At 33.9% G+C, this 25,363-nt stretch overlaps 1 protein-coding gene across 1 annotated transcript; it reads left to right on the plus strand.

Annotated features, from left to right (window-relative positions):
- Positions 1–24,430, plus strand: LOC149801994 (methylmalonyl-CoA epimerase, mitochondrial-like). Its single transcript, XM_089956388.1, has 6 exons — positions 1–163; positions 7,504–7,557; positions 11,031–11,138; positions 12,411–12,470; positions 18,025–18,111; positions 22,991–24,430. Exons 1-6 carry the CDS (start codon positions 128–130, stop codon positions 23,141–23,143), a joined length of 498 nt encoding a protein of 165 aa, XP_089812514.1. The 5' UTR covers positions 1–127; the 3' UTR covers positions 23,144–24,430.
- The last annotated feature ends 933 nt before the right edge of the window (positions 24,431–25,363 follow it).

A 25,363-nucleotide genomic window follows, 5' to 3' on the forward strand; every position in this document is an offset into this window, starting at 1 on the left:
AAAGGTAGTCTCGGTGAAGGTTGTTCCTGGTCAAGTTCACAACCTTGTTCACACTCCATCATCTGCCTGTCGTCTCTGTAATACACATATTTTGTTATTTTAGAGTAATTGTCATTTAGTTTTGGACATGTTTAAAATCACATCCCTTGTAGGGAAGTCCATGGTGAGTACATTTAACATGCATTGCAATATGGGTAAGATTCTTAAGGGCTGATGAGTATTGGGTCAAAGGCACTTGCTTCCCGGGGTAAGCTAATGTGTACACTCACCAATTAATTCGTGATTGTACACATTAGCTTACCCCGGAATCAAGTGCCTGTGTCACTAATGCACAATTCAGTACGGGGGGTGGGGGTGGTACTCGGGTTTATGAAGAAATGGCACAAAAAAATGTTTTAAAGGTGACGTCTCATTTCTTTCAGTTAAGTATCATAAATAGTCCTACCTGTAAGACCCGACGCTGATATTTATGTTATGGGCGTCACGGTCTTACAGCCTAACTAATGGCGCTGTGTAGTGTGTTTTTATGTCGACTAACATCGTAACGAAAGTCAAATTTTCAGGAATATTTCACACAACTGACAACTAAAATAATGACGCTTTTCTACAAAGTAAAGTTATAATGTTTTAGTCAGACTTTACTTACTATGATGCCTTTTCTCTAATAAATTCAAATTCTCACAAAAGAAATGGACCCGTTTTCAAGTTTCTTTGGCCTACTTTTCAGTTGGCTGGAAAGCGATGAAAGCCGAGAATGCCGAAATCGGATAAAGTTGAAACATTAACTTTTAACGAAACGAATAAAAAACATATTATGCCTATTCGAATTGTAAGCAATGGTTTGTTTCGTTCAAGAAACATATCCCAAACGTCAACCTACTTGAACTTACTTCGGCATACCTCGACTACCGTCACATTGCAACAAATTCAAATGTATGTCAATGGAACGTGAAAATGTATCCATTTGCTAGTGTCATATTTTCATTCCACCAGGATAAAAACAGCACAGTAAGTATATTAATTACAGATAAATTAGTGGAAAAATGTCGATATAGGCTGCCAAATGTGTGAGATGTTCCTGAAACTTTGATTACTCATTCCGATGTCAACGACATTGGAACACACTATACAAGGCCTTTATTTGGATAGTAAGACATAGCACCTCAGCAAAATCAAAACGTGCTATGTCTGACATGTAGGACTAGTATCATAATATGATTCATATATCATATAGCATTGAGTGTGTTAGAGAATAACTTGTAATAAGAACTTTCCGACCATTTTTATGAACAGATTGTGATGCAGAGTATAGTCCTACATTGTAAGACATAGCACATGTTTTTGTTTTAGTGCTATGCCTTACTATCCAAATAACGGCATTGTATAGATTGTTCTGATGTCGTTGACATCGGAATGAGTAATCAAAGTTTCAGGAACATCTCACACACTTGGCACTCTTCCACTAGTTTATGTGTAATTAATATACTTAGTGTGCTGTCTTTATCCTGACAGAATGAAGATATGATATTAGCAAATGGATGCATTTTCACATTCCGTTGACATACATTTGAATTTGTTGCAATTCGATGGTAGTTGAGGTATGCCGAAGTAAGTTCAAATAGGTACATGTTGGGGATATGTTTCTTGAACAAAATGAGCTGTTGCTTACAGTTCCAATAGGCATAATATATTTTTTATTCATTTCGTTAAAGAATAATATTTCAGCTTAACCCGATTTCGGCATTCCCGGCTTTCATTGCTTTCCAGCCAGCTGAAATGTGGGCCAACAAAACTTGAAAACTGGTCCATTTCTTTTGTGAGAATTTGAATTTATTAGAGAAAAGACATCAGAGTAAGTAAAGTCTGACTAAAACATTATGACTTTACTTTGTAGAAAAGCGTCATTATTTTAGTTGTCAGTTGTGTGAATATTCCTGAAAATTTGACTTTCGTAACGATGTTAGGCAACATCAAAACACGCTACATAGTGCCATTAGTTAGGCTGTAAGACCTTGATGCCCGCAACATAAATATTAGCATCAAGTCTGACATGTACGACTAATGCAGAGTACAGCAAGATGGAGTTTGTATGTTGTGAAAATGAAATGCCACTGACACATAGGTCCTATGAATAATCCATTTAGTGGCAGGGTAAAGTGGATTTTGTGTAAAACTTGTTTGCAAATAAAATGGATTCCTGTCAGCCCTGAACAACCTTGACAGTAGTTTCTAATAAACTTATGAAGGCCTGTATTGGTCATAATCAGCATTTTATGTTAAGCCAATAACACAGTTTTTATTGTATTTTGTTAATAATACTAATAATAATAATAACACAGTTTTAGTCCAAAAAATAATGAAATAATGACCCGAAAATGAAAAGTCTGGAATGTTCATATTTTAATTTTTCATGTCTTTGTATACGTGATGAACTATCCTCCCCAAATTGTTAATTCAGTTTTCTCAACATTATTAATTAATGATTCTTAAGTTTAAATCTCCACTCACTTTCTTGGTATCCTAATAGTGGGTTCTACGCAAATGTACGAAATCTAAGACTGGTCTAATATTTTTCCCTTTATGTAGACATTCAGCCACATTGGACTGCCTCCTTGTATCCTGATTTCTTAAGAACCCATGTCATTGCAAATGACCACACTGTACAATGAAAAACGAATTTACCCAGTGTTCAAATGTCATACACAGACATCATGACTAACTAGTTATCACACATACAGGAAAATATCACTAAGTCACCACTAAAATGAACATAACTAATTGTACAAGTAAGTGTCCACTCTTTCCCTATATGTGGACTAATCGACACACTAGAATCCAATTTAGAAAACTACATGGATATATATATATATATATATGAATGCATGTCATTTTCACCATCATTAAGCATGTTGCATAGAGTGGGATTACCGCCATAATTCTGCATATGTATTTTCTATAGTATATGCTGTATTTTTCATTTCTGCATTATTCTGTTTTCCCATTTTCAGTGTGTTTAAGATGTATGTTCAAGACTGCATTTTTACATCTGCCATTAGTTCTTTCTAAATTTGATAAGTTTGATATTGGAATACTGCCATTTCATATCTTCATGATTCATGTGCATATTTTCAGTATTAAACATGTCAACATTCAACATTGCATTATTCCGTCGCTAAGTCTCTGCTTGTTGCATTGTGACAGTTTATTTGATTACATATTAATAAGGTTAAAATACTTAACATTGTACAAGTTAAAATGTAGCACATTGAAAGTTACACCATGTTAGCATAATGCAAGTTGCTATATTGTAATCAATGCCATCTGTTGTTTTAATTGCACATTACTGTAATGATCTATTATGACAACAGATGGAGCTGTTAGATCAATCACTGAAGAGGCAGAACTGTCCTGGGGCCAGAGAATTACAGAGCATCAGGGGTGCAAAACTAAATTTTTGTGACAAAAATTTGTTAAAAATTCACAGCTTTTGCTAAGTTACTTGCTAATGTAATCATGATCACTATATATTTAAGTATAATATGAGAGAACTCTATAATGTAGATATTCATGTGGTAACATTGAATTACTCATGATTCCATTATACACCAAATGACTTGCTTAATCAATTGCTGAAACACTAGTGGATAAAAACTGCATTGCACTTTAGAGAATACAGTACTGTGCATTTAATGCGATCAACAGCAGAAGTAAATATTATTTTATGAAAACTAACATTTATGTGAAGGCATGTTAAGGTTTGCCAGCTATATGAACCATACACTACTCATTAAGGTATCACATTAGTATTTTACTCACAGAAATCTTTTAGACAGGAAATTCCTGCATATATCTAAGCATGACCTTTAAATGCAGTATTCATGCTTTGTTGCAGTGAACATGATCTTAATTTCATGATTTCTTTATATTTTAAATCAGAAAAAATAAAAGTAAAGTGTATGAAATTTTATAAAACAGTGATCCAGTTAGGTCCCTTATCCTTTTGAAGATCATCTACTTACTATACTTGTATCACAGCTGTAAAATTAGTGTATGTAACCTATGAATAGGGAACATATTTCCAGGATTACATATAATTAGTGCTCATTTGACATTAATGAATAAGGGGCCCCGAGTGGCTGAGTGGTCTAAAGCGCTCACCATTACGGATCATTGCCATCTCACCTCTGTCTGCATGGGTTTGAGTCTCAGGTTTAGCCAATGTGGGTATGTGAGAAAGCTTGCCAATAGCTTCTTGTGGGCCGGTTGTTCTTTCCGGGGTTTTCCTGGGTTCTTCCTCCACTATTTATACTGGCCGCCATGTATAGCCTATCTTGTGCTAAAAAATGGTGTTAAATCCTACAACAACATTAATGAATAATGATTTAACCATCCCCTGCTTGTGCTTAGACTAGTGTCATGAAACACTAGTTAAACATATTGAGTGACACCTATGAGAATGTATGACAGTTAAGCTAAGCTATGGGATTGGTGAATTATAAAGTGCGCTTGTTGTTTTTTACCTTAAAGGGTTAGAGATAATTGTATTTGAATCTGTTTAGTTCATTGAAAAAAGGTAATTTATACTTAGAAATACAGTTATGATACAAATGATGGAAGCAGACTGAATAAATTGTATGATAGCAAAGCTCCTGAAAGAGAAGTAAATTGGATGTGTAAGAAGCACCATTTTCATTTTGGACAAACTAGACCATGGGATGGATGTGTGTAATGTTTGAAGGCAATCCACCAAATAGTTTTAGAGGAGTAGCAATAATAAACTTGCACTAATGGCTAACTGATTAAAAGATTACAGACAACAAACCATCCAGTAATCTCTTCAGACCTATGAATTGGAATAATTTAATTGAGAAACATTGCAGATGATAAGTTATGCATTAATGTTGTCTTAATGTATGAAATTAATTTATTTTTTAAAAATATGTGGTGAGGGCAATTTTAAAAAATGTACTGTTATTCATAAATACACTCATAGATTATTTGATAAGAATATTGTTTATGTTTATGCAGTAATAAAGCAAAACTTAAATTAATGTTTCTGTATAGCTAATTTGAACATTGTGGCTTAACTTGTTAACCCCTGGAGGTTTTTGTCATTCTCACCTGAAATGCGAGTGGGAAACACATTTTGTGGGCTATTTCTGAATTCATCCTAATACATCGACTTCCAAGTGATTTCCCATTAACCTAATGCCTAATTTTGTTAGAAACATCATTTTTCATTGGTTATTTTGCTCGCACATGAGCTGAAGGGTAAGAGTTGGAGTTCTTTTTTCGTTTTTTTTTTTTTTGCTTAACAGACCCATCATTTTCATATCGAGACCACTCTTTATTCCAAATGCCCATCTTATCCTACTTTTTGCAAAGGTTCATCTGTCTGTGTGTAGTTCAGACCGGTATGCCTTAGATCTGAGGCCAAAAAGTTTAAAATCCTGACACAAAATCGGATTCTGACCACGGACAAGTTTTGGGTGGAAAAACAATTAGGTTGTTCCCTCTGTATTTTGTAGTGCAACTAGAACTTCCAGATTATTTTGTATCATTGTAGAGCTACATCTGTCTACCTTTCTATAATACCACCCGCTTTAGTGTATCATACATGACCTAGATGCTACAGAGCTTGGCAGTAGGCTACAACCTCCTGCCACATAAACACGGCGCGAGGGGTTAATGAGTTAAAAGACTATTTAAAAACAAATATTACATTTGCTTTTAAACATGATTTTACACTTAAGTAAAAATTATACTTTGCCATTATTATTTCATTATTGTGTATGTTGATAAAACACATACTGAAATTAAGGATTTATATAAAGTCAATGAACTCTTTTTAAACGTTCACAAAGTAAATAGCAGGGCATATAGGATGTGTGTAAATTAACCATAAACCTATGGCAGTTGAAAACTTCATGACAACCAACTCACTTTTAAGTTGAGTCCAACTGCATATTGCACAGACTCGAAAATACAGGCAGATTATGTAATGGCAGAGCAGGGTCGATGTTGATTGCAGTTTGAACTGGCTTATAAGTGAATATATATGGTAACCCAAGTACATTTTAATATGGCATGTATGGTTAGATTCCTGAAACTCATGTTCCCCAAAGACTTTAGAAAAGACCCAGTTCATTGTAGCCAGCTGGGTATAAAGTCCTATTTCTTCAGGTTGATGAGTCTGATCGTCATCTTTAGAATGAGCCAATGAACAACCCTTCTTAAAACTATCAATAAACAAACCTTTATTGGGCCAAAAGTTATGTTGAAAAGAGCTAGTCTTTATTGCCAGAAGAATACACATATGCACAGGAGAAAAGGAAAATCTTTGTGTAAACAAGAAATCTATGGCTAGATCAATAATAATAACGATAGCAAAAATACTATTATAAATAATAACACAAATATTCAGTGTTAACAAAAATTAATTATGACACCCCTTGAATACTTTTGGTTATGGTTGTTTGATCATCATCAAAAAGTAGGCACACCTGAACAACAAAGACATAAAAAGGCCATTGTGTTTATATAACTAAGGGCCATAATTTGAGAACAGACAGCGTAACATTTTTTGGCATATGCTTAAGACAACTTGTTTCCCTTTTTATTTTGGTTTGCTGCTAATTGTTATTTCCCTTGCAGCATTCATAATGGCAAATACCATTGAACCATTGGCATACAGATATAAACTATTTTCTTTAGCAGTCTCACAGTATATGTGACATAGTTCGAATGTGATATAGACTAGACCCTTTGGAACCTAAATTTTCTTCCTGCCATTCACTTTTTGCAATATTTATTTTCCAGATGCTTTCCAACAGTTGATGTTTGAAACTTGAAATAACTTTGAAAACACATTTGAGCTGTCACACTCAGTATGAGATATTTTCGTAATTTAAATCAATTTCTGTTGATCTATCAAGTATGCATCATTTACCTGTTCCTGAGCTTTCAAGTTTAGATGCTAAAGTTTACATATTACGTGGGTTTATTGGTTAACAATACATATGAAACACAATGCTCTAAAAAGAATTCAAAAACAAAGAAACACTGCAACAAACATAGGACTCATTTCAAATAATTTCATCAATTTACAGACTTATTTAAAGTTAAATAATTTTCTTCATGCTTCATAATGTTGCTGTGAAATAAGTTAAAGATCAGATCTTTCACTGCATTGATTGTGGATATGATCTAGAAATGAACAGCCATTAATGATGCATTTCATCACAAAACGACTGATATGAGCTTTACAATTTTTATTCAGTTATTTTTGCCATCTATTTTTAAAATATACATTTTGAGATTGAAAACTTAAACCAGCATTGATTTTAGGAAGTTTTTGGGCAAACTTATAAACATGATTTTAAAAAAATAGTTTTTATGCAATATCTACTCAAGAAAACAGAGTTAAGGTTGGTAAATATGCAGTCATTTATGCACTTTGTATTCAGAAAGACATGAAGCTTGTTTCTTCTTGACTTGTTCTAGGTTGGTCACCTGACAAGGAACCTCCACCAAACGGCTGCAGCCAGCAGTTCTGCTGTAAGTATGTTGTTGAATAGAAGTGACAGATCACCAATGAGATTTCAAGTCTTCCATATTGATTCTATTTCTTCTTAATATTTTGTTTTTTATTTGCACACCTAGACTAATTATAATAATTAATACAATAGTCATTATAAGACATACTTATGGCATCTTGTTTCCACAAGGAACTCAGTTTGCTACTCTTCCATGAACAACAGGTTTTGCAGATTTAGCTGATGAAAAAGGTATTACAGAAGGGTGTGTGAAAGAACCGGTTGACTTTAAGCCAAACCAACAACCCATGATTGGTATGCTCTACTAAAGTGACTGTCATATCCTGCTCATAGTCAGTTTAAGGTAGCTGTCATATGCTGCTCATATTTTAAGGTAGCTGTCATATGCTGCTCATAGTTTAAGGTAGCTGTCATATGCTGCTCATAGTTTAAGGTAGCTGTCATATGCTGCTCATAGTCATTTTAAGGTAGCTGTCATATGCTGCTCATAGTTTAAGGTAGCTGTCATATTCTACTCATAGTTTAAGGTAGCACTCATATGCTTCTCATAGTTTAAGGTAGCTGTCATATGCTGCTCATAGTTTCAGGTAGCTGTCGTATGCTGCTCATAGTCAGTTTAAGGTAGCTGTCGTATGCTGCTCATAGTCAGTTTAAGGTAGCTGTCATATGCTGCTCATAGTCAGTTTAAGGTAGCTGTCATATGCTGCTCATAGTCAGTTTAAGGAAGGTGGAGCTCTACAGTTTAAATTTGTATTTTGCATAGGGTTCAAATTTTAAAGAAAAAGAATTTCCCCGGCTTTCCTCACTGGTTATACTGGCTGTTTAAAAATAACCTTGTATATCTTAGGTATAATTGAAAGAACCTTTAATTCCCTTTATTTTGGTGTATGATTGATGGGTGTAATTTAGGTTATAGAGTATACGGCTTGGCCTTACTCCAGATGTGCACCTTTCAAAAAAGTGCTAGCTCCACTTGGTCCTTGGTAATTTTCACTTCCTGAACTTCAGAGGTAAATTGTATAAAAAAGAGCTGATAACTTTTTTTTTACATTTTTTGTATTTGGTAATTCATTCATTGCTTTTCAGAAGCTGTTATTGTCTAGTCTGGCAAAATTCATTTTCCCTATTTTAATAGCTGCTATGGATAGTGTACTTTAGACAAATTCATTCTGATTTTTTTAGCACAAGGGAGCATTCATTTTAGTTAGCAGTATGTTTAAATCATGTACAATTTCCAAAAGTATAATATCCAAAGAAATATCATCCACATTACATTAATGTAGCATAGAGGTATGCCACCATTCTCTCCATTGTGCATATTTTAAATGCAAATAGCTTCACCTTACATATGTCACTCTCTCAAAAGTAAATAATAACTGGTGAGCGCCCCCTTAGTCAGTTGAAGTTAGCTTCATATCCCGCTTATATGCAGTTTAAGGTAGCTGTCATATGCTGCACATAGCTTAAGGTAGCTATCATACGCTGCTCTCAGTTGAAGTTAGCTTCATATCCCGCTTATATGCAGTTTAAGGTAGCTGTCATATGCTGCTCTCAGTCAGTTGGTTAGCTTCATATCCTGCTTATATGCAGTTTAAGGTAGCTGTCATATGCTACACATAGTTTAAGGTAGCTGTCATATCCTGCTCTCAGTCAGTTGGACTAATCTGTTGAGCTGCTGTTTGTATATGGTGCTTGAGGATAATTATATTCAGGAACAGTTTTTAACATTGGATTTCAGAATGTCACAGTTTATCCCAGATTATTTGCACTAGGAAAATGCCCCTACATTCATTGCACAAAAGTGTAGGAGCCTTTTGATCTTGTTTATCTCTAGATTACAGTAATATACTTGTGATTGTTGTTTTAGTTCAATCTTATGCAAGAATAGGGTTCATTTTAGGCTGTAACCTTGTGCCAATGACCTTTCATTTTTCAGTTTTGGTGCAAAAATGTTCCCTTTATTGCACCAATACAGCACATAACAAATTACCCCAGAAAATAAAGATCAAAGATCGTTACTGCAGAGTTTAAACTGACTGAATCGAGTGCATCTTGGGCTTACATAATAGAGTATGCTTTTTTGCCAAAGAAGCATAAGACAATCAATTTCCTTGGCTGATAGAAATGTCTTACTGATTTTGATTAGCGTGATAAAGAAGAAAAGATGAAATCATAGTAAAAACACTAAATTAATTCTAAAATAGCTTGTAAGGAGAACAAAATGTAGACTCAAATGTTTAAAATAAATTCTAGAGGGGAATGGTTCTTGAGGATGAGGAATTCAGATCCTAGTATGGAAAGCATCCAACATTGTACTCTGATAATGATCATATTAAATATTTGTTTTTCTAATATTTTGTTACTTTGAAACAGTCATTTTCGAGTAAGACTGTCAGTACAGTTTGCTACAGTTCAGTTGTCCACTAAAATGACATGTCTTGAACAGTGGACAGAATTGTTGAAAACCATGTTGTAGCCTGGCTGTTCAAAGAGATTTAAAGGATATAATTCTTGAAAAGTGAATATTTATTGCAGAAAGTACCATATATACTCAGTTATAAGATTAGTCCAATTGCAGACTGCACAGACCCAGATCTGCCATCATATAATGCACTAGCATATCTGGGTCTGGGTCTTTTAATGCAACATGCTGTCAAAGGGGGGGGGGGTACAAATTCAATACAAATTTATTTCATTTCTTAAGTCAAGGGACATATGACCTTGATGAAAAACGTTTTACCATAAGTTCTGGGACAGGGAAAAAGATATTATTTTGTCGTGTCCCAGTTTATACGGTAAATGGACTGATAAATAAGCAATTTTCCAGTGCCAGTCCATGTTTGAACAAATAACTTTCATCACTCAAATAGTCCTGTAATGGCTTCCTTCTGGTACGTAGTCATACTGTCGATGTTAAAATTACAAGTATGCTTTGTAGGTCAATTGCCTCCACAACTTTCAGCTGATGTACAACACACCAAGCTATTGGTTAGTTGGCATTACAAACTAAGGGAGGCAACTTATGACATTCAGTAGATGTTGCTAAAACAAAGCACCAATATATCTGTTCGATCGGCCAAGGTGTAGATAGGATTATTAGATTAGAACTTTGGCTAGCAAAAATGGATCTACGTTAGAATTCCATTTTAAAATGTTTCAATATTTTTTCAATCCTACATATAACAACAACTGTTACAAAGAGGCTTTCATTTGGGATGTTTTCAAATTATGCTACACAATGACAGATAAAGAATATACATTCTAGGTATTAGATACATTGTCTGGTTCCTGAATATACATTTTAAACCAAGATTAGACTGCAGCAAAATACAAGACAACAGTTGCAAGATCAGTTTACAAAAAAAGGTAATGGATTTACAGATGTATGTACTTTCTCGTTTGTTTTTATTTGTATTACTTGCTGCATTACCAACTTAGATGGAGATGTAGTTGCCTTTTCTGGTTCCATTCTAGGTCTGGAAGCTTGGAAAAATCAACCATGTAGCCATAGCTGTGCCTGATCTTGACAAGGCTACTGCTTTGTACAGAGATGTACTCAAAGCTAAAGTCAGTGAAAAACATGTAAGTCAAAACACTTTTTATATTATGCAGCATGAATTGCTGTAAAATGAAAATAGTTTTTTTTTTAAATTGGAAATTCTTTGCACATACTGACAGTTCATTTTTTTCAGCAATTAAAAGTTTTCTTCCTGAGAGCACTTTGCCACCTTAATTTTAAAGCTGTCTTCTTCCTAATCTATCAAAAACTTTCATGGATTAGAGGGGCTTTAAGTTTTGTGGAGACAATACTGATTTACCATCAAGTATGGCTGCTGTTACTAAAAATAAACTAAATATAAACAACCATTAAACAACTTCTCAAAAACCACTCAATAGAATTTGAACAAATTTGGCCAAAAGCATCCTGTCTTTTGAAAGCTTAACGGAATTTGACTGGAATCATCTTGTCATTAAGGGCTTTCAGATTTGTACAAATTGTGCTGTCGAAATATGGTCACTGTTATTAAAGAGACAAGCCTTTAAAAGACTTTTTAAAAAACACTAGAATTTGTCATTAAATTTGACAGAAAGCATTCTGTGACAAAGTCTTTTAAAATTTAGGTTTTATTACAAATAATGCCAATCCAATATAGCTATCATTACCAATTGTTGAAAAATCTTTAATGACATTGCGGAATTTGACCAGATTTGATAGAAACTGTCTTGGCCTGTCAGATTTATAAAAATAATGCTGATCCAGCATCAAATATGGCTTTTGTTGATAAAACTATACAAATATTTATACAACTTTGTGTCAAATAATCCCTTGAAAGAATTTGACCTACTTTGACAGAATGCTTCATGGCATGTAGATCTTTTATTGTTGATTAGATTATGCTAATCTGCCATTAAATATGGAAGAAAATAATAAAGAAACCTGTGTATACCTTCAACAATGGCTTTTGTAACCTATGCATGCAGCAGAACTTCTGCATAAAGCGTCCTACTGACCCACATTTCTTGGTCAGCTGCTCTTGCATTTGACTATTAGGCAGATGCCTCCCAGGTGAGTGTTCTCAGGTTTATTTGGGACTCTTGTTTGTTAGACTTGCTTTTGGTACAGTTAAACCTACATTAGCAGACATGTGCATGTAAGGGAAATCGGCTTATAAGAGAAAACATATAGGAACATACATGATTTCCCAAAGGTAATAAGCTTCTAGATAAAGGACAGCATCTGTACATAAAGGACATGGTTTTATTATCCCTGGAGTGGTCTTTATAGACATGTTAACTGCAGTTATATATATATTGTGTAACAAGATTTATCCGATTGTTTCTTTTTTCTTACAGCCCCAGCCAGAACATGGCGTGTACACAGTCTTTGTACAGATGGGTGACACAAAAATAGAGGTAGAGAGCCTAGACAAAAAGTATATGGGGGGGATGCTTAGTAATTTATTGGGTTATTATTTTACCAAGCTTTGGCAATTTTTAAAGCATTTGTTGGTCAATGGACAGTTTTCATTTGGCACATTTAGCACGAGTTACTTCCTTTTTTTTTTTACTTTTCTCAGTTTGAAACAGATTGTCATTTCACTGATGGAATGCAGTTAGGCTTATTATTTGAAATTTAGCAATGAGCGGGTTACTTTATTTACTTATCTAATTGATAAGAATTATCATTTACTTTGCTTATTTAAAGTGTAGCTTACTGTTTTGATGTCACAATTTTGCCAGAATTAAGCTTCAGTTTGTTACAATAGAGGAGATTGAAATGACAGATCAATACAAATTTTAACACCCAGCTTCCAGGGCTAGTCCATTACCTCAGCTGGGCAAGGGCATTTATTTGTAAAAATGAAATTTGATATGTGCTGTTTTAAAAGTAATAAATTTACTCATTATCACATTAATGATAAAGAACACATCTTCCTTAGCCAGAAAAGGAAAAATATTATGTTGACCATATCATTTACACACTGCTGAGATGGGCTGCTTAACACATTGTCACTTACAGCTGCTGGATTAGTAACACTGACTGTTTAGCTGGTGTTCACTTCTGAACATGAATGTTTTTCAAGTATGATTGAGAAAACCAATCAAAACATGGAATATCATGCAGTGGGTTTCACCACTCAAACATGTTATTTTTTTTCTTCATTTTTTTTAGCCAGGCATTGGACAGTTGTCTTTCAGCAAAGTTTACTCATTTGATTTTAAAATATAAAAAGTCAGGTGCATGCTTTTGTTCATAAGAGATTGATTACTCTCAACACAACTAGTGATTACCTGTTGTAGATTTCTTAGACTCAGCTGACATTGACATTGGTTGTCATAAGAGATAAGGATATGGATGCAGCATTTACACATGTAAACGGCTCAGTTTTGTTTACTGCTTGTAAGCATTTTCAAAATTGGTAACCATGTAAACGAACATGCATATAGCTTTCACTAACACAGTAACTGCCAGTTTCAATTAAATGATAAATTTCCACATTTCTGTTAATTTGACTGTTTGGTAAATTTAACTAGTCATCACATAAACATAATGCCTCATTTGTAGATTGGCATGGGGGTGTATTTTGGAATCCTATCAATTAAACAGCATCATTTTGGTTACTGGATATCATGAACAAGTTTAGAAAGTTTGGTAAACATTTCATCTGTTGGGAAAGTTGTTGGAATGGAAGAGCACCAGAGAAGGATGACATGTATTTACTCAACAGGTTACAAAGTAAAATTTGGTAGAAAATCAATTCATCAAAGATTAACACATGAAAAGTGTTCATATTTGAATTTTTTTCTTAATAACTCTTTGAAACAGAATTCCATGTAATAATACACAGAATCTGACCAGTCCATTTTAGCTGATCCTTATTTGTGGTAACTTATTTTGAACATTAGGATAATATGTGATGAATCATAATTAAAATGATAAGTTATATAAAAAAAATCTTGCTGTTCATATCCACTTTCATTGCAACAAGTTTGTTTTGCAATAAAATTTCTGACAGCAGGGCATAGTGTTGGAGTTGTCTCCAAGTCGGAGAAACAAGGAAGAAATTTGTATGGACACATCATGTTTCAGAAGTTACTTGTACTGGACAAGTTTAGTAAAATATATTTATACAGCCTGAATGATTATTCAAGTTTGTATGTATCATCTTAACATATTAACCCCTAGCGACGACTTTATGAGGCAGGAGGTAGTAGCCTACTGCCGAGCTCTGTAGCGCCATGGTCATGCATGATACACTAAAGTGGGTGGTATTATAGAAAGGTAGACAGCTGTAGCTCTACAATGTTAGCAAATAATCTGGAATATCTAGTTGCACTACAAAATACAGATAGAAAAACCTCATTTTTTTTACCCGACTTTTTTAAACCCAAAATTTGCCCATGGTCGGAATCCAATTTTGGGTCTGGATTTTAGACTTTTTGGTCTCAGATCTAAGGCAGACTGGTATGAACTGCAAACAGACAGATGAGCCTTTGCAAAAAGTAGGATAAGATGGGCATTTGGAATAAAGAGTGGTCTCCATACAAAAATAATGGCTACGTTTAGCAAAAAAAAAAGGATGAAGAAAAAAAGAACTTCAACTTTTACTCTTCTGCTCATGCGCGAGTCAAATAGCCAATGAAAAACGATGTTTCTAACACAACTAGGCAGTATGTTATTGAAAGATAACTGGGGATTTGGTGTTTTCGAGTCTGTTCAGAAGTAGCTTTCAAAATGTGTTTCCTACTTGATTTTCAGGCGAAAATGACAAAAAGCTCCAGGGGTTAATGTGTTAAGAAGAACTGAAAATATGAAGGGAGACAACACTTGAGCTGGTGTGATCTTGTCTTTACTAGGGTTATCCTCTTAGGACTGAGTGGGGACTCCATATTTTTACATGCCTCGGCTAATAATGTATATATTCATTAGTGTCTGGATTACATTTTATTCATATAATGATTTTATTTTTAATAATGTTTATAATGTGATTGCTTATATTAATTTTTTTCCAACTTAATGATTTATACTTATATAATAATAATAAATTCACTAGACAGTTAATACGAAAGAAGTTCAAAAGCTGCTAGATTGAGGATTATTTAGGTATGAAGTATCAGACATAGGTGATTGAGGACTATTTACAGATTATTTAGGTATGTGGTGTCAGACATCGATGGTTGTGGTTTATTTAGGGGTATGTGGTATCAGACAATGATGGGTGAAGATTATTTAGGGTATGTGGTATCAGACATCGATGGTTGACGATTATTTAGGTATGTGGTATCAGACATGGATGGTTGAGGATTATTTAGGGTATGTGGTATCAGAGAATGGGTGAAGATTATTGAGGTATGTGGTATCAGACATCGATGGTTGATGATTTTTTAGGGTATGTGGTATCAGACATCAGTGGTTGAGGATTATTTAGGTATGTAGTATCAGACATTGATGGTTGAGGATTATTTAAATTTGTAGTATCAGACTTTGATGGTTGAGGATTATTTAGGGGTATGTGGTATCAGACATCGATGGTTGAGGATTATTGAGGATATGTAGTATGAGACATTGATTGTTGACGATTATTTAGGGGTTTGTAGTATCAGACAATGATGAGTGAGGATTATTTAGGTGTATGTATCAGGCATTGATGGTTGAGGATTATTTAGAGTATGTGGTATCATACATGGATGGTTGAGGATTATTTAGGGTATGTGGTATCAGACATTGATCGTTGAGGATTATTTAGGTATGTGGTATTAGACATCGATCATTGAGGATTATTCAGGGTATGTGGTATCAGTGAATGGTTGAGGATTATTGAGGTATGTGGTATCAGACATCAATGGTTGAGGATTATTTAGGTATGTGGTATCAGACATTGATGGTTGAGGATTATTCAGGGTATATGGTATCAGAGAATGGGTGAGGATTATTGAGATATGTGGTATCAGACATCAGTGGTTGAGGATTATTTAGGTATGTGGTATCAGACTTTGATGGTTGATGATTATTCAGGGGTATGTGGTATCAGACATCGATGGTTGAGGTTATTTACGATATGTAGTATGAGACATCGATTATTGAGGATTATTTAGAGGTTTGTAGTATCAGACAATGATGGGTGAGCATTATTTAGGTGTATGGTATCAGACATCGATGGTTGAGGTATATTTAGAGGTATGTGGCATCAGATATCAGTGATGGAGGTTTATTTAGGGTATGTGGTATCAGACATCAATGATTGATGATTATTTAGGGCTTGTGGTATAAGACATTGATGACTGAGGATTATTTAGGGCTTGTGGTATCAGACATAGATGGTTGAGGATTATTTAGGGTATGAGGTATCAGACTGATGGTTGATTGTTATTTTGGGTATGTGGTATCAGACAAAGATGGTTGAGAATTATTTCAATATGTGGTATCAGATATTGATGGTGGTTGAGGATTATTTAGGGGTATATGATATCAGACATTGATGGTTGCGGATTATTTAGGTATGGGATGTCAGACATTGATGGTTGAGGATTATTTAGGTATGTGGTATTAGACATCGATGGTTGAGGATTATTCAGGTATGTGGTTTCAGGAATCAGTGGTTGATGATTATTTATATAGGTGTGTACTATTAGACATAGATGAATAAGCATAATCTACTTTGATTTGGAAAACCACTAGAACTATATTGCATATAATTAATTTTAAAAATGGTCACTATATTGCAAATAGTTAAATTTGAAAATGGGCACTTCAGCCAGTTGTAAAAAAAATTGTCACTGGTAGTATTCTGTGCTACTGCATGTACCAGACTTTGTTTTATTTTACACATGGTCTGTATAGCCTATCTTGTGATGAAAAATGGTGTTCAACCCTATGACAACAACAATGTTACACATGGGTCTAGTCTATTTCCAGACCAATGGCTGACCTCATCTGGGATCTGGCAACTAACTGGTTACATTTTGAGTAAGGTTTGGTTTTAGACAGTCCATTTCAGTGTAAAATTGACATTTGAAAACATAAAGAATTGTTGTAGTTTTCAGCGTTGAGTTTCAGTTTACTAATTATTTTTGTTGTTGAATAAATGGAGGAAAATTTCAGGACCGCAGAAATAGTTTCAAGATGATTCAAGTTTAGTGAAGTGTAGGCCATGAGAGGTTTCGCTATAATATGTTGTGATAAAAACAGCCCGAAGAAAGCTTGTTACTTTCTTTTTAATTCATTAAGGCTCAACTTAAGCAACACTTTAAATAACCTGTTCCAGGTTCACACAAGATGCCATCTTCATGGGAGAAATAAAATTGAATATAAGAACAAATTTGAATTAGTTATTCTATAAATCCAGTATATCACTTACTGCTCAGAATTCAGCAGAAAGTTCAGCAGAACAAGACCCACATTTGGGATAGTGTCCGATCTTGTGCAGCAAGAGAAATGGGAGAAGATCCATGGTCTTAAATAATCAAATTGTCTGAATGATATCAATTGTTTGAAATAGTGAGGCATGTAATAGAAAGGGATTTTTTCTTTTGCATTGTAGTCAACCCCAAAATACACACATATTAAAATGTAATATATTATTAAATGCCTTGATATCATGGATACCTTACATAGGCCCAAAATCAATCTTATTTTTTAGGTGCTATACTAATATGTACTCTATATACTCACTTATAAGTCAGGACAAACTGCAAACAGCAAAGATCCTGATCTGCCATAGCATAATGCACCTGCAGACTAGGGTATATGCTGTTCTTTCTACTGATTACTCCTAATAAATTTCATAGACCCAGATCTGCAAGCACATTATGTGACAGCAGATCTGGGTTTGTGCAGTTTGCAGTTGGACTCAACTTACAAGGAGTATATATAATAGTCACCATCATAATTATCATAAGTGACAGGACCCTCTTTTGTCCATATCTTCATTTTCTTTCATTATTACCTATTTAATTTTTCCTACAGCTTCTTTATCCACTTGGAGATAAGAGTCCGATAAAGAACTTCTTGGAGAAAAATGCAAGTGGAGGCATGCATCATATTTGTATTGAGGTAAATTACATTTTTGGCAATATTATTTCCATTGTGTCTTAATGTTTATCATTTCTGCTATTATTTGTCACATTTTAGTCATATAAAGTGTGTATGATGAATTAAACATACTGTCATGTTTTTTCTGTCAATTAGAGCTGTTTTAGGAGTAGCAATATTTGTCTTATTTCATGGTTTCTATAGATCGCAAGCTTAAAGACCCAAATGACAAATGATTTATCTATAAGGACTTTCTTCCTCAATAATGAATTTAAGTTGCAGCCAAGATGCTATATTTTATGCACCTCCACAACAGTGGTAGGATATTTGGTGTTACCTTTTTTTCATCTGTCCATCCATCCAGCTATCCATTCATCAGGCTGGTTATGTTTTGAGTTGAGGTCAGTTTCAGGCGTTGTGGTTGGGCATCTGTGTTTTATGAACACATTTTGTTGTCTGTAAAACTATGTAAATTTATACTCAGAAAAGTGAATTCACACTTGTTGCATGGATTCTTGATGAGTTAAAGTTAATGTACATCTCACAGCTAATAGTACACTCAGTCATTGCTTGGAAATGTACTAATGTTTCTTTTTTTATAGACTGAAGCAGGTAAGTTGTGATGGCTAACACTTATTTTTAATTATGACATTAGCATTTCAGTAAATTCCATATAAAATATTTATTCAATGACAATTGTATTTGCCTTATATTACTTTTATCAGTAAAGTTTGGTTTGCAGTTAAATACAAATGCACTATAGAAACACAAACAATCTAATCTATAGACTGAATCCAGAGATCCAAAAAGTAGCAGCACATCTGCCAAATGAGTTTAAAATGTACAAGGTGCTCATAATTGTCCCATGCATTTGTTTGGTCTGTATATTTTCAAAAATTTTTGAACACACTATATCTACAAAGCACAAGACTATATGTCAAAGGTTATCATGTTAACTTTTTTTTTAAATTTAAAAAACCATTGATCATTTATGTGCAGCTTCCTCCAGGGCATGGGCCAGATAGCAGTTATTAAATGTACTCATGTGACATAAATGTAACTGGATAAAACAAGGTCATGGGCTGGGTCACAGGTTGTGGGTCAAAGGTTACACATGCCTATCATAATTGAACCACTGCTCCATGGTTTGTATTATAGACATTATATCAGTTGCTTATACCATGTGTTTTATTAACTTTATATTATGTCACAGTGTGTCAATGAATAATACTTCTGGAACAAGATATTTGTAGCCAAGGCCCACTGAACAACAACTAAGTTAACTTTATTATCATCCTCCAGGATTTGTTTGAAAATCTGATAAAATAATCCTATACCATCAACTTTCACCAGAAATGCCCATCAGTTAGGTATTGTTTTTGAGTTATAAAGTGTGTTTGTTGTTGAATATTAGTTTTAAAATATTAGAATGCAATAAAATAACTTTATTTTTTGAAATAGTATTTATTGTTTTTTTTTTTTAATGAAAAATTATTTTGATTAATGATTAGTTTAAGAAAAAACCAGTTAATCATGGAATGATAATATTAACACTAAGCATTAGCAAATCCAGAAATGAAAATGAGACATTATATGGTACATTTAATACTTAGGTACGTAAATATTTTCTTTGGTAAACATTTGTTATACCTCCTTTGAGTGGTTTTATATTAAATTTCACAAAATATATAGTCAGCATGTTAATATTTGGGGGAAAAAATATCTGGCAATAGCCCTTGGAATTTCAGGATCACTGATCATGGCCATAACCATACATTTTGCCAACAATACTATGCATATTATGATACAGTATGCATCATGGTACATTCTTCTGTCTTGTTTGTTTGTCTTTACATTCAATATCTGTATTGGCATTGTAGACACGCAGCAAGGTTACTAGTATTACCAGAATAAATCTGAGTTTTGTAGCTTGTGCATATGGCTTTATTACTAATAGTACAGTTTGTAATTATTTATTTCCTGACACCCAAAATATTTCCAGATGATAACCTTAAATATAGCTGAAGGGTTCACGTTGAAGATTTCTTATGCCAGTATTTTGAGATCAGAAATTCTCTTTTTCCGATTGATATCAAATATATAAACTATCTTTCGTACCTGAATTTACAATGATTCATCTGCAGTGGTATATAACCATATGTGACTAAACCATGATTCTGATGTTTTTCATCACTGAGACAGATGGTTTATCTTGCTGAGTAAGAAATCGGTACACATCTGAATTCATCTGTCATAGCACTTAACCATATGTGACTAAAACACAATTCTGATATGTTTTGTCACTGAGACAGATGGTTTATCTTGCTGAGTAGAAAAACCAGTCTTATGACCAAAGTATAGCAGATGAATACTATGGCACAAAAGAAAAGTGCTGAAATTAATAATACTTTCATTGAACATTTTCAGGTCTTTTTTCCTTCTTAACTTTAATTCAGGTGTATCATTATACATCACCTTCAAGTGTGGCTTCACTTATGTATTATTACAATCACAAAGCAGTATGTACTGGGACATTGTTAACACTATGACATATAAAGTTGGAACACTGTATATTGTACACAGTACAAAGCTAGCAAGTAGTGCAGTTTTAACTGCCATCAAGTTGGAACATTATATTTAAAACATTGTACATAGTTAGCAAGTAGTGCAGTTTTATCTGAAATCAAGTTGGAATACTGTATATTGTACACAGTACGAAGCTGGCAAGTAGTGCAATTTTAACTGCCATCAACTTCAAACATTATATTTAAAACATTGTATGATGCTAGCAAGTAGTGCAGTTTTATCTGCCATCAAATTGGAACATTGTATTTAGTACATTGTACAAAGCTAGCAACTAGTTCAGTTTTATCTGCCATCAAGTTGAAACATCATATTTAATACATTGTATGAAGCTAGCACATAGTGCAGTTTTAAATGCCATCAAGTTAGAACATTGTATTTAATATATTGTAGCAAGCTAGCAAGTAGTGCAGTTTTATCTGCCATCAAATTAGAACACTGTACATTGTGCACAGTACAAAGCTAGCAAGTAGTGTAGTTTTAATTGCCATCAAGTTAGAATACTTTATGTTGCACACAACACAAAAAATAGCAAATAGTGTGGTTCAAATTTATATAAGTGTATATTCATCCTTCCACATCAGCTACACTGACATATACAAGTACTCTAACTCCCACCAATATTTCTGTTTGAATCAGGTAGTTTAGGTTATTAATTCTTCAGAGAGAATTTTCCATGATGCTATAATACATGATCCTGCTTTCCATATGGAAAATAGTGCTTATGGATCAAAGTTGCAACTTTATTCCATATGGAATTTTCACTTGCTGTGAAGTACTTATGGAATTGATATGGAATAAATTGTCTGATTCCATACATTTTTCAGTCCATATCTCTTCCATATGGATTCCATATGGAATCCATGAGAAATTTCTATACGGGCAACATTGTATTTAATACTTTGTATGAAGCTAGCAAGTAGTGCAGTTTTATCTGCCATCAAGTTGGAACATTGTATTTAATACATTGTATGAAGCTAGCAAGTAGTGCAGTTTTAACTGCCATCAAGTTGGAAAATTGTATTTAATCCATTGTACGAAGCTAGCAAGTAGGGCGGTTTTAACTGACATCAAGTTGGTATATTGTATTTAAGTCATTGTATGAAGCTAGCAAGTAGTGCAGTTTTATCTGCCATCAAGTTGGAATATTGTATTTAATGCATTGTACGAAGCTAGCAAGTAGTGCAGTTTTAACTGCCATCAAGTTGGAACATTGTATTTAATCCATTGTATGAAGCTAGCAGGTAGGGCGGTTTTAAATGCCATCAAGTTAGAACATTGTATTTAATGCATTGTACGAAGCTAGCAAGTAGTGCAGTTTTAACTGCCATCAAGTTGGAACATTGTACTTAATCCATTGTACGAAGCTAGCAAGTAAGGCTGTTTTAACTGCTATCAAGTTGGAACATTGTATTTAATACATTATACAAAGCTATCAAGTAGTGCAGTTTTAACTGCCATCAAGTTGGAACATTGTACTTAATCCATTGTATGAAGCTAGCAAGTAAGGCTGTTTTAACTGCCATCAAGTTGGAATATTGTATATCAAGTTGGAACATTGTATTTAATACATTATACAAAGCTATCAAGTAGTGCAGTTTTAACTGCCATCAAGTTGGAATATTGTATTTTAATACATTGTATGAAGCTAGCAAGTAGTGCAGTTTTATCTGCCATCAAATTAGAACACTGTACATTGTGCACAGTACAAAGCTAGCAAGTAGTGTAGTTTTAATTGCCATCAAGTTAGAATACTTTATGTTGCACACAATACAAAAATAGCAAATAATGTGGTTTTAACTGCCATCAAGTTAGGACACTATATTGTACACAGTACAAAGCTTGCAAATAACGTAGTTTTAATTGTCAACAAGTTGCACAAAATACAAAAATAGCAAATAGTGTGGTTTTAACTGCCATGAAGTTGGAACACTGTTTATTGCACACAATACAAAAAAAGCAATTGGTGTTGTTTGAACTGCCACCAAAATAGAACACTGTATATTTCTCATAGTACAAAACTTGCAAAAAGTATACATTCCCAAAATTATGTTAAGCATATGGAAGATAAGAATCTTCTACTTGTCTACAAGATTTTCTGTATCATGTAGAAAACAATTAAAAATTTCTGTCATATTTTATGTAAAACTGTAATAATATTTTATGTAAACATTTTGGCAAGTGACTTACAAATTTGCCCATCTTTGGATTTATCCACAGCCAATGGACAAGTTTTTAGTTACAGCTCAGAAAAATGTATCTGCCATATAATTTATCATGATGTAAACAATAGTTTTAGACCTTTTTTTATTTACAGGTGGATAACATTGAAGCAGCAATGAAAGATCTGAAAACAAAGAAGATCCGATTACTAAGTGAGACAGCAAAGATTGGTGCTCATGGCAAACCAGTAGTTTTTCTTCACCCAAAAGACTGTAACGGGGTTTTGGTCGAACTTGAGCAAGCTTAAGCAATACAAATAATTTCTCACAATTTTTTCTGCTATAGCAGGATTTTTTTAAAACTGATCTTTAAAAAATCTATCATGTGACCCATGAAGACTGTCTTTTACGGACTTTACAAATATATACAATCAGTGCTGAGCAAACTCGATATCTTGCAGAAAGTTAATAAAGGTTGTGCTCAGCAAGTGAAACTTTTTGTTACTTGTCCAGAATCTTTTCAGCTTGTGAAAAAAAAAATCATTTTTTTGTGGTGCATTTCCAGAGATTTTGTTTCTATACAAAAGTCAAGCTGTAACATTGTGATGGACAGGGACATTGTAATGAAACCTCTTCAACATAGTTGTTTTCACTAGGTATGTCACAGTATTTTTTCAGGTGCTCCATGTTGTTTGTTTTTTTTATGAAAACCTTGACTATCGTCAGTGACAAATTTTTCACGTTAGTGTTAAGAACACTTCATGGGAAATATTTTTTTATAGAAATGGGATGTGCCATAATATTTTTCAATTCCATAATGTTAATGAATCATTTGCGGATATTTTGAAAACTTAAGTTAATAAAAATGTACAAATAATATGGGTATATGTATACAATCAATGTTGTTCAAAACAATGAGGCATTTGTTTTTATTATCCAAGTATTTTATGTTTACTTAGTATGTATTGCATTAACCAGTCAAGATAAAATAATATAGTTATTACACAGTATTGTAATTCACAGTCAGACCAATTTTAAATGTCACCTGTATTATTAAATTATCACCTGTCTTGAAAAGGTACCTTTTTGTGGTCCATTGCAGCAAATTAATGTCGAAAATTGCCATTATTAAACGGCCACTTTTCTCAGGAGTACTTTTTTTTATCACTTCCTTAGGTGACAGCTTAAGGTGGCTTTGTCTGTAAATGAAAAATTTCAAATTTTTGTTCATGAATTTATTTTTAAGGATTTAGCATGAGAGTGTGATTTATTGATATCTCTTAGTAGTCATGAATTACTGTTCTCAGTTATAATGATGTTACTGTATTATTATAATAATCTCAAAGCGTAGGACCTTGTAATCTGAATGTAGACAACAAGGTCTATATTCATGGTTATATAGCCAGCTCTGAATGTTCTCCATATTTCCCATATGCTTTATATTAATGTTCATTTAATGGTATTTTTATCAAACTGTTATTCTATGATTAAACACTTGCAGAATGACTTTTACCACATATAGATGCATGTGGCTTAAAAATTTATCTAAAGAAACTTAGCAAAATGATCTGGAAATAAATTTATATAATTCCTTATTCATTTTCATTATTTTTATTTTTTGGCTGCATTGGGATTGCCGAGTGGTCTAAAGCGCTCACCGTTACGGATCACTGCCATCTCACCTCTGCGTGGGTTCGAGTCTCGGATTCGGCCAATGTGGATATGTGAGAAAGCTTGCCAGTAGCTTCTCGAGGGTCGGTGGTTCTTTCCGGGGATTTCCCGGTTTCTTCCTCCACCATTAATACTGGCCGCCATGTATAGCCTATTGCGTGCTGAAAAATGGCGTTAAACCCTACAACAACAACAAGCATTGGGATTGACCCAAGGGACACAATTCTGTCAGGAATGTGTATTACTATTCAGATTATCCCTTCACCAGCAGTCATCAAAATTGGGAAAATAGATATGCTGTCATGCAGTTTGTACTGAGTTGAACTGATGGGAAGAAAAATTCTTTAAACATTTGGGGTGCAACTATTGTATAATTACAAATTTTGAAGATGGATATTGGTATATAAGTAGTCCATGAGTAAATAGGTCAGTAGTTGCAAGGGTTATAGTAGGAGAGAGCAACAGACCCTGTAATAGGATCATCATAAGATAATGAAGCATCAGTGTCTTAGATGTGTTAACCCTATCTACAGATTGTTAAGATATTTCGGTGCTTTGGGTCTGTGAATTTCTTTGATACGGCAGCAAGCCACCAAGATAACGAAGCTTTCACGTCAGTATCTTAGATGTGTTAACTCTATCTACACTTTGGCAGATCGTTAAGATATTTCGGTGCTTTGGGTCTGTGAATTACTTTTGATTCGGCAGCAAGCCACCGTATCCAGTTAAAATCAAGTTGTTCAAATTTGAACACTGTTCCTACATTAGTGATATAAGGGGAGTACACAACTGGAATGGACTGATAAATAAGTAATTTTCCACTGTCAGTCTGTGTTTGTACAAATGCATCCTTTTCC

This window comes from Sinohyriopsis cumingii, chromosome 4 (genome assembly GCF_028554795.1).
Source record: "Sinohyriopsis cumingii isolate HCF-2022 chromosome 4, ASM2855479v2, whole genome shotgun sequence".
Lineage (NCBI taxonomy): Eukaryota > Metazoa > Mollusca > Bivalvia > Unionida > Unionidae > Sinohyriopsis > Sinohyriopsis cumingii.